Raw genomic sequence first — 17,363 nt, 5'->3', positions numbered from 1 at the left:
AGCTCCTATTATTAGCACCCAAATTACATCACCGATCTTGTCTCTAAATACCACCTAAACTGGACTCTCCGCTCCTCGTAAGACCTCCTACTCTCTAGCTCCCTTGTCTCCTCCTCCCATGCTCCTCTCCAGGATTTCTCCAGGGCTTCTCCCATCCTCTGGAACTCCCTACCCCAATCTATCAGACTATCGCCTTCTTTGCTCACTTTTAGGCACACTCTGAAAACCCATCTCTTCAGGGAAGCTTACCCCGACCCCAGCTAATACTGGAATCCTCTACTCTTCCAATCACTCCATCCCCCACAGCTAATTACCTTTTGTACCACTATCCCCTCCCTCCTAGATTTTAAGCTCCAAGAAGCAGGGCCCTCTAATCCCTCTTGTAATGAACTGTATTGTTACTGTGCTGTCTACCTCCATAATGTAAAGTGCTGAGCAAACTGTCGGCGCTATATAAGTCCTGTATAATAATAATAATAACACCCCTACATCGGCCTGCATTATAAACACCTCCCTGCCGACCTTAATTGTAACAACCTCTATGCCAGTCTCCTTCATAAACATGTTCACACTAACCTGTATCATAAAAAAAATCAGCCTTTAATAAGCACCGTCACACCCACCTCCATTATAAACACCTCCACACCAGCCTCCATTATCAACACTTCCACCCAGGTCTCCATTATTAACACCCCCACCCAGGTCTTCATCATAAAAGCCATTGCACTCTTTATATCTTATACCAACTTTGTCAGTCCACTTTCTGATTTTCTTACTTGGTGGATCATAGTTTCTTTTAATTTCTGTTTACAAATATCTCCACATTCATCAAATTAATTCACATCCTTGGACTTATCACCTCATGATGGAAACATCAGTTCTTTGTGTTCTGTTTAGGTCCCTCCAGTACTGAAGATTATTGTTTCTATATATTGAGTAATGTTTGAACACTTCTGGCTGACTATGTCATAATTTCTCCTACAGCTGTCTCTGGAAGCTTCAGGCTTTCTTCAGTGCTCCAATAGTGAAATTCTATTATAACGTTGTGTCATATGTTGGATTTTTGTGGCTTTTTGCATATGTTCTGATTGTTGATTTCCAAACCCATCCATCCTGGAGAGAATATCTATTGTACATTTGGGTCTTCTCCATCTTTACCGAGGAGCTACGTCAGGTATTGTTAGTTTATTATATTGGATTTAGATCCAACAGTTTACTAAGCACTTTACAAAATATAATAATACATTACACTTACAATACAATTTAAGACATGAGGTTTTAGAGGGCACTACTCTAGTGAGCTTACAATTTTAAAAAGGAAGGGGTTAGTTATATAAAAGAAAATAACTATCAGGGGAAAAGGTAAAGGAGAAAGTAAAGTTCAGCTTTTAGGTTGAGGTGGGATAGGCTTCCCTGAAGAGTTGAGTTTTCAGGGATTATCTAAAGGGGGATAGATAGCTCAAGAGATTGGAATAGGAAGTTCCAAAACCTGCAGGAGGCTCTGAATAGGTCTTGGAGGCAAGCATGAGTGAAGGTGATAGGAGAGTTAAAGAGTAGGAATGAGATGAATGCACCCGGGTTTGGTTTGCGGGAGTTTGTCAAACAACTCACAAGTTCCAGCATTAATCCCAAAACTGTTGAAATCAATGGGAGCCAAATCTTTAAAATCAGTTCTGGCTATTTTAAATACTAATAGGGAAGGGATTGTTGAACAAATGGCACAAGGGGCTAAAAAAATAAAAACAATTCAGTTTTGCAGCCAACAGTAGGTAGCAGTACTTTTAATAAGGCATAAACCTAAGGTGAAACACTAAAATGCACAAATCCTTTAAAAACCTAAAAAATTTGCCTGGTTGTTAGGATGCAGCTGCTGGCTTCCTAATACACAGGAGCCCTGCATGGGAAGCTGCCACATTTAGCAATGGTAGTAATACCACCCTAAATGTGGCTTCCTGCTGCAGCTGAAGTTTGGTTTAGAGGGCGGATGGGCAAAGCAAATTCAAACCAAATCCTACTTTAGTCCAAACCTGATGCTCATCCCTACTAAAAAGCAAGAAGTCTTTGGAAGAACGCAGAGAACAATTGCTTGATATTTTGAGATAAGTTTGATTATGTAGCCCTTGCCCTTCTCTCCTCGCGGGACCTCCTACTCTCTAGCTCCCTGGTCTCCTCCTCCCACGCCTGATTGCAGGACTTCTTCAGGACTTCCCCCATCCTCTGGAGCTCCCTACCCCAGTCCATCGGACTGTCGCCTACCCTCCTCACCTTCAGACGCACCCTGGAAACCCTCCTCTTCAGGGATGCCTACCCCAACCTCACCTAACACCCGACCTCACCTAACAACTAACCTCCTCCACTCCTCCCACCACTCCATCCCCCACAGCTATCTCCTCCTGTGCCACCTTCCCCTCCCTCCTAGATTGTAAGCTCGAAAGAGCAGGGCCCTCGAACCCCTCGTGTATTGTATTGTTACTGTCTTGTCTCATGTTCTGTCCCCCACTATATTGTACAGCGCTGAGCATACCCTTTGGCGCTATATAAATACTGTATAATAATATTAATGTAGTTTGCGGCAGAGTTGTGGATGGCTTTGTAGGTTGTTGTTAGCATTTTCAGTTTTATTTGCTGAGTAAGTGGAAGCCAGTGAAGGAATTGGCAGAGAGATATGGTACGGTGGATGAGCCTGGCAGCAGTATACATGATGGATTGAAGGGGGCTAGCCTGTAAAAGCAGGCCAATTCCATTAGTCTAGGGAAGAGATAAGGGAGTAAAAGGATATCAAAGGCAACAAAGATTTGGACAATGATTGGATGTGGGGCACAAAGGGGAGGTCATAGTCCAGGATTGCACCTAGCACCCTGGCATGGGGGGGGGACATATGATTGTGCTATTGATCTTGAGGGAAAAGGCAGGAGAGGGGGAGAATATTATGAGCTTAGTTTAAAAAAAATTGAGTTTGAGGATGTGGTGTGTCCTCACACTAAAATGTCAGTTAGTAAATTAGTAATGCCCAAGGAGACTGAAGGAGTGAGTTGAGAGATAGATTTGGGTGTTGTAAGAGTAGAAATTCGCAATATTCCCATCGCTCACTTTCCTGAAATGGGCTGGAAGCTAAACAGGTGCTGCGGCAACAACCAGCTGGGAACTGGTAACATCACAGGTCAATATGTATATTCACGGGAACACCAAGGATAGTACACTTTAGTAATGTCCAAACACTTTTATTCAAAGAGATCGCATCACAGCAAGAAAGTGCAAAGCATTAGGGGCCATGCTGGACCTCTTTGTCAGGCATGTGATATCTTTGAGTAAAAGCTTCATCCAATGAAGGGAGGAGGAGTAGATAGAGAATAGAAGGGGTTGGAGGACTCCTTGGTGAACCTGTATGGAAAGTGGAAAAGGAGAGGAAGAGATGAAATTGTTGGTGATTTTGAGCACTTAGATAGGTAGGAGGAAACCCAAGAGAGAGCAGAATATTGGAGACAGAGGGAGTAGAGTTTTTTGAGGAGAAACAGATGGTTAAATGTATCAAAGGCAGCAGAAAGGTCTAATGACATGATTATGGAGCAGTGGTTATTGGTTGTAGCAGTTAGTAAGTTAAGAAGGTTGTTATCAGTGAGGCAGCATTTCCGATTAGGCATTTTAGAAGTTTGGAAAAAGGAGTTGAGTCTTAAGGTGTTTAGACTATTAAGGTCGAGCAAGGGCTATTTATGTATGGGGTAAACAGTGCATGTTTAAAAGAGGAAGTAGAAGATGTCCAAAGTGAGGGAGAGACTGAAGAGAGCCTAGAATAAAGAAAGAAGGTCACCAGAGAAGTTCTGAGGGGAGACAATTCAGGGGGCAGGTGGCTAGGTAAACATCAGTGAAAGGTTTAGCAACCTCAGCTGTAGTAACATGGTCAAAAGGGCAAAATGGTAAATTTGGTGGTAGACATAGTATGTTAAGTGGGGGAGAAATCTGTACATACAGTGTATACCCCATTAAACACAGTCATTGTTTACTGTGGGTGCAGATGTGTCTGTGAAAGGTCTGTTGTGTCCATCAGCACAATTCATGACTGGGTGCTTCTCAGTACAGAAAGGTTTATGAGTTGAGTATAGATATTTCTCTCTTCCCATCATTTTAACTCCTCACCCCTTACCGAGTAAGAAATACTACAGTCATCTCTATCCATGTGTAGTCTAGTCCAGCGACGTCCAATTTAACAGGGTCCAAGGGCCACATTTATATCCACAAGTGTAGTGGGATTTTATTTTCTATGCAATCTATAGTAAAATAAGTAAAAAAAAAACCCTTGAGGACCAGCGACATACCCGTACATTGCTTGACTTCAAACAGTTTTACCGGGATGATGCCTTCAATCATTTTTCCCACTGGAGGACTCAAATGAACAGCCAAACAAAGCTTGGATTGGCTTTGTTCCGCTCCCAGTTATAATAATCCGGAAGTGATATCAAGTTACTCGGCAGTAAAAAAAAACTCAAGCATTCAAAAACACAGATCTTGCTGTTTTGATAGCTTTTAAGTGGAGAGGAGGGGGACCCTAGATCACTCTATATAGAATACCTGTCATGTGCCTATTGCTGTCAAAAGATGTTTACATGCGTCAGTCCCGCACACACACAAACAGTGATCATCCCACATGTGATAAATGCTGGTGTGGTGTTGGACAGTGCCATCATCCTTCAAATAGGTAGAAAACAGGAAAGCCCTCCTCTTAGATTGGGACATTTGAGTACATAAAGTACCAAAACAAGAATGGCAATGTCACATGAATGGATAACAAGGGATTTATAATACTCTGTACAATAACGTTTGTTTTACTATTTTACAAGTTTTGTGTAACGTGCCTCAAAAGTCCCAATCTAAGAGGGAGGATTTCCTGAGTTCCACACATGTGAGGTATCTCTGCGAATGTCAAATCATGGCCAATAATTCGAATATCAGATCTCCTCTGTAAATCTAAAGCGGTAACCTGTAAATGCTTTTAAAACGTCAACATTGGATAGTAAAATTTACATTGTTTGTTGCCATTGCACGGGCGTGTGACATGTTTGGTATCTATTTACTTGGTGTAATATCATCTTACATATTTCCCAAAAACATTGGGTTATCTATTATGTTTTTTTTGCATTAAAATTGAAAAAAGTATATTTTTGCCCAAAAAATAGAGCTTGAAAAACCGCTGCACAAATACCATGTGACATGAGAAGTGAAAAAGACACCATTTTATTCTCTAGGACCTCTGCTTTAAAAATATATATATATGATGTCTGGGGGTTCTAAGTAGTTTTTTTTACAAAATATATTGATTTTTTTATGTGAACAAAGTGCCCCCCCCAAAAAAATAGTGGCCTGGATGTCAAATGGTGAATCAGTGTAAGTTTTAAAACAACCATTGTCACAGTGCATGAAAAGTATACATTTTATTCTATCATTGTACCTTTTATAATGACACTAAAAGTATAATTATTGTGCAATGCAGATAATTATTGACAAATTAAATAAAGTTTTTTTTTTTCATTTTGCACATTTTAAAAATGACCCTTAAAAATAAACAAACAATATGTGTGAAAATAAAAAAAAGGTTGAAATTTTATGAAAAATATAACAATGAAGAAAAATATAATAACAGCTAACAGCACTACTCCCTTAGGAGTTGCAGAAGTTTGGGGCCCCCTATAGTCCTGTACAGCAAACCAACATTTCCACAACGACTTTCATCCAGGAGTCAGAAATCAGTCCTTGAGCTTGTTATTCATATTTTATTAAGGGGATATCAACTTGGATGGGGAAAGGGGTATATGGGATGCCCAACTGAACTGATGAACTGAGGACACCTTCCTGGAACTATTTACAAGTCTACTGCAACACAATCTCTGTTGAAGAGCTAGCCAGCACTTCTCCAGACTCCAAATATTCCTCGATCTGACTGCCTGAAAGAAATCCCTGGACATGGGATCCAGTCCTGCCACTTTAAAAGAAAGTCAGCCCCAGCAGGTTGCTAATCTGGTTTAGAACCAGAGTGCTCCTTACCCTGTCTGGCCCAGAGGGGTGTAGATTTACTCACTTCTCCCTCTCCTGTGCTGCTATTAATTCGTTGGTTGCTACCAGGCCTTCTAGCTGGGCTGCTGCTTCTCTGCTGCTCAGGTGGTCCTCTCTCAGGGAGCCGGTGAGGGTGCAAGTTTTCTTCCTGTCCAGCTCCTCCACCTGTAGGTGAGCCCCTCTCCCATCTGACCGCCCTCTCAGGCTCCTACACTTCAACCTACTTCTCCATTTCCATCCGAACTCTCCTCCAACTCTCCCTTGCTACTGGGCAGGCTCTCTCATATTCAAGGGCTTCTCTGACCCCTTGAAAAGTCTCCTGTTGGGGATTGGTCAGAGTCCATTGTATATGCAGATCAGCCACTCCTTACATCTGCCCACTGCTTCTAGAACTCTCTCCAGAGTCCCAGGGCACAGGGAAGACTCAGAGAGCTGATTCTGTAGAGCCTTCCAGCTGTGACCAAAATTTGACCCCTCTGACTATTGCATCTGGGCTGCTATCCAGCCCCTAACTGAAAATTAGATTCTAGTTCCCCCTAGCTACCTAGAAGGGTGGTACACAGCTAAAGGGATAACGGAGATAATTAGGGTTATGTGACAGAAAATATATGTAAATTAAATGTAAATATATCTCAGTGCAATCAATATAATAACAAACAAAAAAGTCCTTCCAATATGAATCTGTGTATCAGTGGTGTGATAATAGCAATCACAGCAAATCGTGTTTAGTCCCACAAAGTGCTGTGGAATCCGGTGTGCAATCCATCACCACTATACACTCACCAGAGGGCTACTTGTTAGGTAGCAAATATAACAAGGGGTCTGTGTTATACACTCTCCAACAACTCTAATGGTCCAGTTTTATCCTGAAAGAAGATGCTCACCAAACAGAGCCTGGAGAACGATATATAGTGCAGTATACATAAAAGCATTCCACATGGAGAACAATCAAACCATTAGATATGCCACATACCAATATGGCCACTGTTCTGAAGCACAGAGTCAGAGGTGTGACGTCAGCACATAGGCTCCACCCAACGCGTTTCATGCACATGCATGTCCTCAGGGGTACGCCCATGAACGTCTGCACGATACTTTTAAATAAAATACTACACTCTATAACGTTCTCCTTACAAAATAAGGGGGATTCCTCTCTCAGACAGTCATCATCAGAACTAGTATAGGATTTTCCCTCCATTTCAGTGGTAACGCACAATTTTGTATAAGCTCTCATCCTCAGTCCTGGCGAAAATTTTCACCAGAATAAATAGAGGGAATTATATTCGCATCAATACTTCACATCATGCATGCACAACTTATACATGTGTTTGCTTCTGCAAGTGAGCACAGAGGGATAGATGGCTTTAATTTTTTTTTCTTATTTTTTTATTTTCACACTTTTCCTTTAATTTTTTTTTTCACTTTTTATTTCTATTAAAAGGAATGCAAACATCCCTTGTAGTAGAAATAAGGGATGACAGGTCCTCTTTATAGAGAGATCTGGGATCTATAAGACCCAAAATCTCTCTTCTAACTTTGAAAGCAAAAGATCAAAAGAAAATAAGATCTTTTGCTTAAAATAAATACATAAATAAATTGTTTATTTCCGCCCTGGACTGGAAGTGATGTCATGACGTCGCTCCAATCCTCCAAGAGGTGGTCAGAGATGATCTGGTCTCTGTTCACCTCTATGGCCAGCTGCGCAAACTGTTGGATCTTTTCCTGGGCTCTCCGATAAAAGCGGGAAGCTGATGAAACACCGGCGAGCAGAGGGGAGGGACTTCTAAAAGCGGTTTAGACCCAAGCTGGCTACTACAACACTTCCCAGGTATTATATTGTCAGTAACAAGGCTTTTCAATGGCATTTATATTATGCTGTGCAATATTTAAAGCAGCTCACAAATATTTGATTGCATGGTATCCATTGCAGTCCCAATAATATGGCATAACATCCTGAGGCTGGTCCTTAATAAGGCCACATGATGTTTCTCCTAGATTGGGGGGGGGGTGCCAACACTTTCCATCTACATGGCTGTTCTCTGCACATGGACTGCTCCATCAACAGGCCCCCTTATATAAAATAGGGGCAGGGCTACAATGGAACCCACTCCCTGAGTGGCAGGAATTTGAAATTAAAGGGAAAACCCCTTGCAATTATTATTATTATTATACAGGATTTATATAGTGCCAATGGTTTGTTCAGTGCTGTACATTATAGTGGGAGACAGTACACGAGACAGTACAGTAACAATACAATGCGATACATGAGGGGTTTGAGGGCCCTGCTCCTTGGAGTTTACAATCTAGGAGGGAGGGGAGAGTGGTACAGGAAGAAATAGCTGTGGGGGATGGAGTGGTAGGAGGAGTTGAGGAGATCTGCAATTAGGTGAGGCCTGGGTAGGCTTCTCTGAAGAGATGGGTTTTCAGGGTGTGCCTAAAGGTGAGGAGGGTAGGTGACAGGATGGGGGAGGCCCTGGAGAAGTCCTGGAGACAGGCATGGGAGGAGGAGACCAGGGAACTGGAGAGTAGGAGGTCTTGTGAGTAGCGGAGAGTGCGTTTTGGGTGGTAGATGGATATCAGGTCGGTGATGTAGTTTGGGGCAGTGTTATGAACAGCTTTGTACGTCAATGTTAATATTTTGAATTTGATCCGTTGGGCAATTGGAAGCCAGTGGAGGGATTGGCAGAGGGGGGTGGCGGATACGGAGCGGTTGGTGAGGTGGATGAGTCTGGCCGCAGAATTTAGGATAGACTGAAGCGTGGATAGCCTGTGTTGGGGTAGGCCGGCGAGGAGGGAGTTGCAGTATTGAAGTTGTGATATGATAAGGGAGTGAATGAGTTGCTTTGTGGTTTCCGAGGTTAGGAACGGGCGTATTTTGGAGATGTTGCAGAGGTGGAGTCTACATGAGTTTGTCAGCGATTGGACCTGGGGCTGGAAGGACAGATTGGAGTCTAGGATGACACCTAGTACTTTGGCTTGCGGGGTGGGGCTGATGGTGGCGTTGTTTGTCATGATGGAGAGGTCGGGGGGGGGGGCGCAGGTTGGGGGGAAAACTAGGAGCTCGGTTTTAGCAAGGTTTAGTTTGAGGAAGTGGAGTGACATCCAGCCTGATCATCCACAATAGTGGATGGAGCCAAACATTTACTGTAATTACATGCGATGAAAATACAAATTCAGTTATTTTTGCTTGCACATGATTGGATGGAGGAAGCTAAAGAAAAAAATTTCCTTACAAAGTAAAAATTCCTTTACAAAGTGAACAGCGCTTTTTGAATTTAATAAATCAACCCCATGGTATATCTAGAAATGGTGTTTTTTTTATCTTCTCGTCAATCGTTTGCTGATCTGTATATATCTTAGAACACATTCTAATTCTTTGACTGCCCTGTCTTCTTCCTTCCAGCTGTTTTATGACCCAGAATATCGTGGTTATGTGAAGAGTGCTGTTAAGTATATTACAGAGTTTTGGAACAAGTTGGATTCCATGGCTTTGGCCTTATTCACTGTTGGGCTGATATGCAGGTGAGGCATCTAGCAATAGCCCTCACTGTGTGATTTTAGAAAAGCAAACTTCTATTTAAGCAGTGTCTAAATAAAAAGGATGCACCAACTTTTGAAATGAGTGCATTTTGTATCACATTCCTCATCTGACAGGAGAAGACAGAGCAAGGTCAGGTAGCCTTAAGGTTCTATTCACAGATATGCAGTTTGCTTTTTGTCTGTTTTGCAGTGCTTTTTCACAGGTCATTTTGCATTCTTCTACATGTTTTTGATGTGTTTTTACCGTGTTTTATTCTGCTTTTTTTTTTGTTAAATTGGAATTTTTTTGTTGCTTGTCGGTATAAAAATGCACAATGTGGCAAAAACGCGGCAAAAACTCACTACTATGCATTTTCGCAGACTCTCCATTGAACTCTATTGTAGCAAAAACGCTATTTTTTGCTTTTAAAAAAAAGTCTCTGACCCTTTCCAAAAACACAGGAGCTCAAAAAAGCAGAGATGTGAACATGTTCCATAGAAAACCATGTAGTCTAGGTTCACACCTATGCAGTGTACAAATAAAAAGTGCGCTAATTATTCACAAAAAATGCAAGGATAAATAATAAAAATATAAATAAATTCATAAATATAAACATAAGTCCAGCCACCATAATAGTGATAATCCAATATCAACTTAATGTCAATCTTGAAAACAAACACCCATGTGCAAATCCGACACCAGATGAAATGAATACACTCACCAGAGCTATATGCTGATTATATTATAAACCAGCATGATAGCATTTTGCTGTGGGAGCAATGATCTGCAGGATATCCCAGGAGAGGAACAACAACCAATAGTGATCCAATCAGCACATATGGAACAGCTAAGCAGCAAATGATCTTCCAATAACATGGGCAAAGCTCGAGGAATCAGAAGAGATATGATGGTGCAGTATGTTTAAAACCAGTAGAATTTTATTAGTAAAGTATTGCTCTCACAAAGAAGGTGTCTAACCGATACCAGCAATGACAGCCTCTATAATGCCACATCCACAAGGGTAAAACCAAAGGACGAACCTCTTGCACCGCGATCAACACAGTCGACAGCTGGGAGGAACGTTCCAATGTCACGTCCACTAGGCCAGGCCCAACGTGTTTCGTCACTTGACGTCTTCAAGGGGCGGAGTGGACCAAAAAACACCTATGCAGGTTGCGTTTGAGGTGTTTCTGAGTTGCATTTTGCGTTTTTGGTGCGTTTTGCCTTTTGTTTCTTTTTTTCATTTTTAAACAAAATTCTTGTTGCTAGGCAGATTTTAAAAGCCAAATGCATCAAAAACGTGGCAAAAACGCAATACACGCTTTTCTGCAGCGTTCCCATTGAAGTCTATAAAACCAAATATTCAGTAGAGAAGATGGGACTTTCAAGGTGCATGAACATGAATACCAAACATTAAAAAGTTATATAGGTAATTTTTATTTTGTATTTAAAAACAAAAAAAAGGAAAAAATACAGAAACATAAAAACAATTTCAGTACTAAGAGTGGAACTGAGATTCAAACTAGATTATATAATTGTAGTTACTCCCTACATGTTTCGCCCTCACGGGCTTCTTCAGGGGAGATCCGAAGCAGTCTAAAGGTATATGAAAAGAAAATTATACAATTATCAAACAATTTTAGTATATCAAATACAAAGTATTTAATCAAATATATATATGGGACTCAATGGCTCACCTTGGATGTGAAAGCTCACAGAGCTAAGAGGAAATAACCTAACAAAGATCTTAATTGGCCTACACGTCCAAAACAGTTGTAGAGGATATAATGGGCATCAAATATCCATCTAGGATAGACATAAAAAAAGAAGTTAATTAAATTTAACAGAAGATATGAGGAAGAGATCATAATTCATTAGGTTGAGGTTGACTTTGGGCAATTTTACCTGTTAAATGTTTTAGAAGGATATATAGGTATGACCTAACATTAGGTTGAGGTTGATTTTGGGCAATATTACCTGTTAAATGTTTTAGAAGGATATATAGGTATAACTTGACCTATACGTCCACAACCTTCTAATTGACCAAAAACGCAACGTTTTGCGTTCAAAGAAGTCCCTGACCCTTTCCAAAATATGGGTGAAAACACGGAGATGTGAACCTGTCCCATAGGAAATCATGTTAAATGGACTGTACTGCACTTCTGCAAAATGCTGCAGAAAATGCTTAGGTGTGAACTTAGGGAAAAATGGACTGTAACGCATTTCTGCAAAAAGCACTAAAAACGCATTGGTGTGAACGGAGCTTAGAAATGGAATGGACTCCCATGAAAAAAGTTAATTACCAGATGTCATTCTTCATGAATCTGATTTGTCGAAACAGGTGCCAGCCAATCTTTTACCTTTTTTTTTTTCTTCACAATAAATCCTGATTGGATGGTTTGAACTGAAAGCTTCATGCTTTTATTCAGTTCTCAAAGAACACTCCAAATGAAACCTGGATTGCTTGCTATAAGCAAGACGGGAACATGTTGATTTTTCTGTTTCAAATAAATGAAGTCCTGGGAGCACAGCCGTAAATTTGATCAAATAAAGATGGTACAATATTTCAGACTTCTAATGGCCCTCTCTTTGTGTCTAGATTGGTACGGACAGACACAGTCTATCTGGGTCGGGTGTTCCTGTCTCTAGACTACATGATATTCTGCATCCGCCTCATGTATATGTTCACTGTCAGCAGAGTTCTGGGTCCTAAGATCATCATCCTCAGCAGAATGGTAAGACCGTGATCTAGAACAGGTTGTAAACAGCTACCAATTATTTTTTGAAGGATAATTTATAAACCTACAGTTACCCCAGGTTCACATATATGCGGCCATGCGGGACGCGTTTTGCGTGGGCACGAGAACCCATTCATTTGAATGGACTCCCGTGGCAAGCAGAGAAGAAGTCACTGAACTTCTTCCGAAAACGCAACCCACACGGGAACCTCGGTTCCCAGTACGATTGCGTTTTCCAGTGCGGGCGGCGTGCCATTAGAACTAATGGCACCTGCCTGCGGGTCCGCACTTCTCTGTGAGGGTGGTACGACTGTGCGGATTTTCCTACGGATTCGCCGCAGCACATATGTGAACCTAGCCTTATGGTATATGTTAAATCTTTGTGGACACCTGACCATTACACCTATATGAGCTTGTTGGACAGCCTGTTCCAAAGTCATGAGCATTAAATTGGGTTCCTCCTCATTCGTCTTTGCAGTTATAACAGCCTCCACTTTTCTGGAAGGCTTTTCAAAAGATTTGAGTTGTGTTAGCCAAAAAATATTTTGTGAGGTCAGGTACTGATGTTGGGTCAGACTACCTGGCTCCCAGTCAGTATTCCAACCTACCCCAAAATGTGTTCTGTAGGGCTGAAGTCAGAGTTCTATTCAGGCCTCTTTAATTCTTCCCCATCACACTCATCAAGTCATGGGAATAATTTACTAAAACTGGAGAGTGGAAAATCTGGTGCAGTTGTCCATGGTAGCCAATCAATTTCTAACTTCAGCTTGTTCAATTAAGCTTTGACCAAAAAAAACAAAACAAATCTGGAATCTGATTGGTTTCTATGCAGAGCTGCACCAAATTTTGCACTCTCCATTTTTAGTAAATCAACCCCCATGTCTTTTTATAAAGCTGGCTGTGTGCACAGGGGTACAGTCATTGGCGTCCCGAGGCAGGTGCAGGGGGTACGCGCTGCATGGGGTGACACCTACTGCATGGGGTGACACTGGACCCGCTCCACAAAAAGGTAAGTTGTAAAGCAAGCACACGATCATCAGCTTTCTTTACAACGTACCTTTTCGTGGAGCGGGTTCGGTGTCACCCCGTATAGGTTGCATGCCGCAATCCCCGCAGGATGGTTCGGATCTGCGGATTGGGGAGCATAATGGATCGGACTCCGATCCATTATGCTCAATCTGCAGATCTGATCCATTCTGCGGGGATCGTCGGAGGGGGTGTCACCAAGTGTTTTCGCGCCGGGTAACACCAACCCGAGGGACGCCTCTGGGTACAGTCATGATGGAAAGTAAATAGAACTTCTCCAAATTCCTGCAACAACATTGGAAGTGAAGCATTGTCTAAAAAGTGTGCATGTTGTATCATTATTATTATACAGTATTTATAAAGCACCAATGGTTCGCTCAGCGTTGTACATTACAAAGGGGGACAGAACATGTGACAGAACAATACCAATACAATGCAAAACATGAGGGGATCGAGGGCCCTGCTCTTTCGAGCTTACAATCTAGGAGGGAGGGGATGGTGGCACAGGAGGAGATAGCTGTGGGGGATGGAGTGGTAGGAAGAGTGGAGGAGGTTGGCAAGTTAGCAGGGGGTGGGCTAGGCTTCCCTGAAGAGTTGGGTTTTCAGGGTGCGCCTAAAGGAGAGGAGAGTAGGTGATAATCTGATGGGTTGGGGCAGGGAGTTCCAGAGGATGGGTGACACCCTGGAAAAGTCCTGGAGGCGGGCATGGGAGGAGGAGACCAGGGAACTAGAGAGAAGGAGGTCTTGTGAGGAGCGGAGTGTGCATGCTGGGTGGTACTTGGATATTAGGTCAGTGATGTAGTTCGGGGCAGTATGGTGGATGGCTTTGTACGTCAGTGTTAGGATTTTGAATTTGATCCGTTGCGCAATCGGAAGCCAGTGGAGGGATTGGCAGAGGGGGGTGGCGGAGATGGAGCGGTTGGAAAGGTGAATGAGTCTGGCAGCCGTATTCAGGATCGACTGAAGCGGGGATAGCCAGCGGCGAGGCAGGCCAGTGAGGAGGGAGTTGCAGCAGTCGAGTCGTGATATGATGAGGGAGTGGATGAGCTGTTTAGTGGTTTCTGGGGTTAGGAACGTGCGGATTTTGGCGATGTTGCGGAGGTGGAGTCTGCATGAGTTTGTGAAAGATTGGAGATCATTAACAGCATCTTTCACTGGAAATCCATAAACTCAGTGATTGAGAGGTAATTATGGTTATGTAGTAGGTATGATGGTCAGGTGTTCACAAATCTTTGGCCATACAGTATATTAAACAATCACTTAATGTAATACAATCGAGTACTAAGTCAAAATAAACATCAGCTATCATTTTAAGATCTTTAATCTTTCACCTCATCCAGGTTAAAGACATCTTCTTCTTCCTCTTCCTCCTGGCTATTTGGATTGTTTCGTATGGCGTGGCAAAGCAGGCAATTCTTACTACCAATGAAGATAGGTTGGGCTGGATTTTACGGAACGTGATCTATGATCCCTACATCACCCTCTTTGGTGAAATCCCATCTGATATAGACAGTAAGTTAGCTGGTGCTTCTTGTGGTGAGTTGATGGCAAGATGATTGAAGGTCTATATGATGGGGTATATATAACCACCTTGTTTTTCAGGTTTAAATTTTAAACCAACACAATGTTCACAAAATGGCACTAACCCAAGCATGCCTAAATGTGTTGTCAACGATGGAACCAATGCTCTCTTCCCAGAGTGGCTGACCATAATTCTCATGTGCCTATATCTCCTCATGGCCAACATCCTTCTGCTCAATCTACTTGTTGCCATATTCAGGTAAGAAGAGGAATGACAGCTCACTTATAACAATTGCTGAAGTACACTGTATAGTTCAGCCACATTCTCCAGGTGGAACCACGACTTGCCAGCCGCCCTATAGTAGAAGTACTGCTACAGGCTGTCAGGGCTGCACAAAACCATGTATGTATACGTGATTTTGCATATCCATGTAAGGAGCACGAATGCATGCAAGCGTCGCTCTACCCACACTGCTATTGGCAGCTACAGATGTCAATCACCGGGTCCCGGCCGGTGATTCCTGACAAGCACTTGGTGATCGTAGGGGAGAGACACAACACAAGTCTCTCTCCTGTCATCAAGGGCATGCTGCTTTGTATTTCTCTGAACAGCAGAGTCCGGTGACCTTTGACACTCCGAATCAGACTATGCTACATTGAATTGGACTCTGGAACTACAGACCAAGCAAAACCTTTACCACATGACCTCCGGAAGATTTACCTCACTTCCTGACCAGGCTAGTTTTTGCTATACCGCACTGCGTTATTTAACTGACAATTGTGCGGTCATGCAATGCTGTACATAAATGGAATTTATGTAATTTATTCCCCCACAAATAGAGCTTTCTTTTGGTGGTATTTGATCACCTTTGGGTTTTTATTTTTTGTGCTATAAAAAAAAAAAAAGACCGTAAATTTAAAAAAAAAAAACAACATATTTTCTGCTATAAATCATATCCAATAACAAATTTAAAAAGTCAAATTGCTTCTTAAATTTAGGCCAATATGTATTCTGCTACATACTTTTGGTATAAAAAAAATCCAAATACCCATATATTGATTGGTTTTCGCAAAAGCTATAGCGTCTACAAACTATGAAATATATACTGGAATTTTTATTTTATTTTTAATACTAGTAATGGCAGCGATCAGCGACTTATGACGACAACGATATTGTGGCGGACAATCGGACACTAACTGACACTTTGTGGGAATCAGCGTTGCTAATACAGTGATCAGTACTAAAGACACTGTACTAAAGACACTGGCTGGGAAGGGGTTAACATCTAGGGGAATCAAGGGATTAACTGTGTGCCTAGCTAAGTGTAATGGGTACTGTCTGTGCTGTTTTTACAATTGTAGGTAATGTGTTGGATTTTATTCCCTGCTCTGCAGGGAAAGGGAATCCAGCACATTGCCACTAACAGGACACAGCTCTGTTTGTTTGTTTGTTTACATAGGCATAGCTGTGTTCTGTCAGCCTCCTAGATGAACAGCGAGTGCCGGCGCTCATCCATTGGCTGGCACCTGCTGATCAGCTTCTGCTGTGAACACAGCAGAAGTGACGGATGTGCGCGCCCATGGCCAGGAAGTGCAGAATCACGTTTATATACGTGATTCTGCACAGCATGTCCACCCTTTAGCAGTATATCTCCTATGGGGTGGTCGGGAAATGGTTAAACTGATACTAAAGGTTCTGATGTTTTTTGTTTAACCTTCTTGGCGTTAATCCCGAGTGTGGCTCGGGGTTCATTTACAGTACAAAAGTGGTAACCTCGAGCCACACTCGGGATTATACTGTAGTGCTTGTCCTTCGATCCCGCAATGTTCTCCCGCTGTGTCTTCCGGCCGATGCCAGCATCCGTCTTCTGGGTTCCCTTCCCTGAGAGCGTCGGGACGGAACCGGCGGGAGATTCAAAAAAGTAAAAATATGACATACACACAATACAAAGTTTCATAGTTACATAGTTAGTCTGGCTGAAAAAAGACAAAAGTCCATCCATTGTAACCTATTAGTATTAGATTACTGAATCAAACCATTTCACATACATTTTGTCCCGAGTGCTTTGTCCTGTGCCCTGCCTGCATTTTTACTGTTCTTTCTGCCTGTAAACTGAGAAATGTCCATGGCGTCCAAAAAGCGTCTCTTTAGGTCAAAAGCGGTTTTAGACCGGCTAGAGAACAGCGATACTAAATTAGAACCACTTGCAGAACGAAAATATGAATACATGTGAGCTACTATGGTGAATCGTGATAATAAAAATCAATTAAATAAATCAATATATATATAAATGAATAAAACCACCTGTGGTTCGCTGACACTCACACTAACTCATAAAAAATAATGCTATGTACCTCAAACTAATATATAAAAAAGTGCCACGCTCCTACTCCAACAAAAAAGGGAGTATCCCCCTGATGAAGTCATGTGTCCTGGTGACGTAACGTGTAGGGGAGGGGCTCTGACGTCACAACGTTGTCTCGGATCAGTACGGCGAGTATAGCAGATACTG

At 42.2% G+C, this 17,363-nt stretch overlaps 1 protein-coding gene and 1 long non-coding RNA gene across 3 annotated transcripts in view; one reads left to right on the top strand and one right to left on the bottom strand.

Moving 5' to 3' along the window:
- Positions 1–17,363, top strand: part of LOC149435693 (transient receptor potential cation channel subfamily M member 2-like) — a 322,316-nt gene that overhangs the window by 176,212 nt on the left and 128,741 nt on the right. For both annotated transcript variants that reach the window (XM_089662482.1, XM_089662483.1), the window contains 5 exons: positions 985–1,174; positions 9,449–9,567; positions 12,165–12,300; positions 14,670–14,841; positions 14,932–15,109. In XM_089662482.1, coding sequence (XP_089518608.1) covers positions 985–1,174; positions 9,449–9,567; positions 12,165–12,300; positions 14,670–14,841; positions 14,932–15,109 — 795 coding nt within the window. The remainder of the gene's footprint in view (positions 1–984; positions 1,175–9,448; positions 9,568–12,164; positions 12,301–14,669; positions 14,842–14,931; positions 15,110–17,363) is intronic.
- Positions 11,076–17,363, bottom strand: part of LOC149435690 (uncharacterized) — a 262,780-nt gene continuing 256,492 nt past the window's right edge. Inside the window, exons 2-3 of the long non-coding RNA XR_016308374.1 lie at positions 11,263–11,371; positions 11,076–11,161 (exon numbers count right to left, since the gene is read on the bottom strand). This is a non-coding gene — a long non-coding RNA (uncharacterized LOC149435690). The remainder of the gene's footprint in view (positions 11,162–11,262; positions 11,372–17,363) is intronic.

Source organism: Staurois parvus, unplaced genomic scaffold (assembly GCF_062004578.1).
Source record: "Staurois parvus isolate SC_StPar_1 unplaced genomic scaffold, SC_StPar_1.0 ptg001481l, whole genome shotgun sequence".
NCBI classification, from domain to species: domain Eukaryota; kingdom Metazoa; phylum Chordata; class Amphibia; order Anura; family Ranidae; genus Staurois; species Staurois parvus.
The sequence above is the reverse complement of the archived record's forward strand: the minus strand, read 5'-3'. Positions and strand labels throughout refer to the sequence as shown.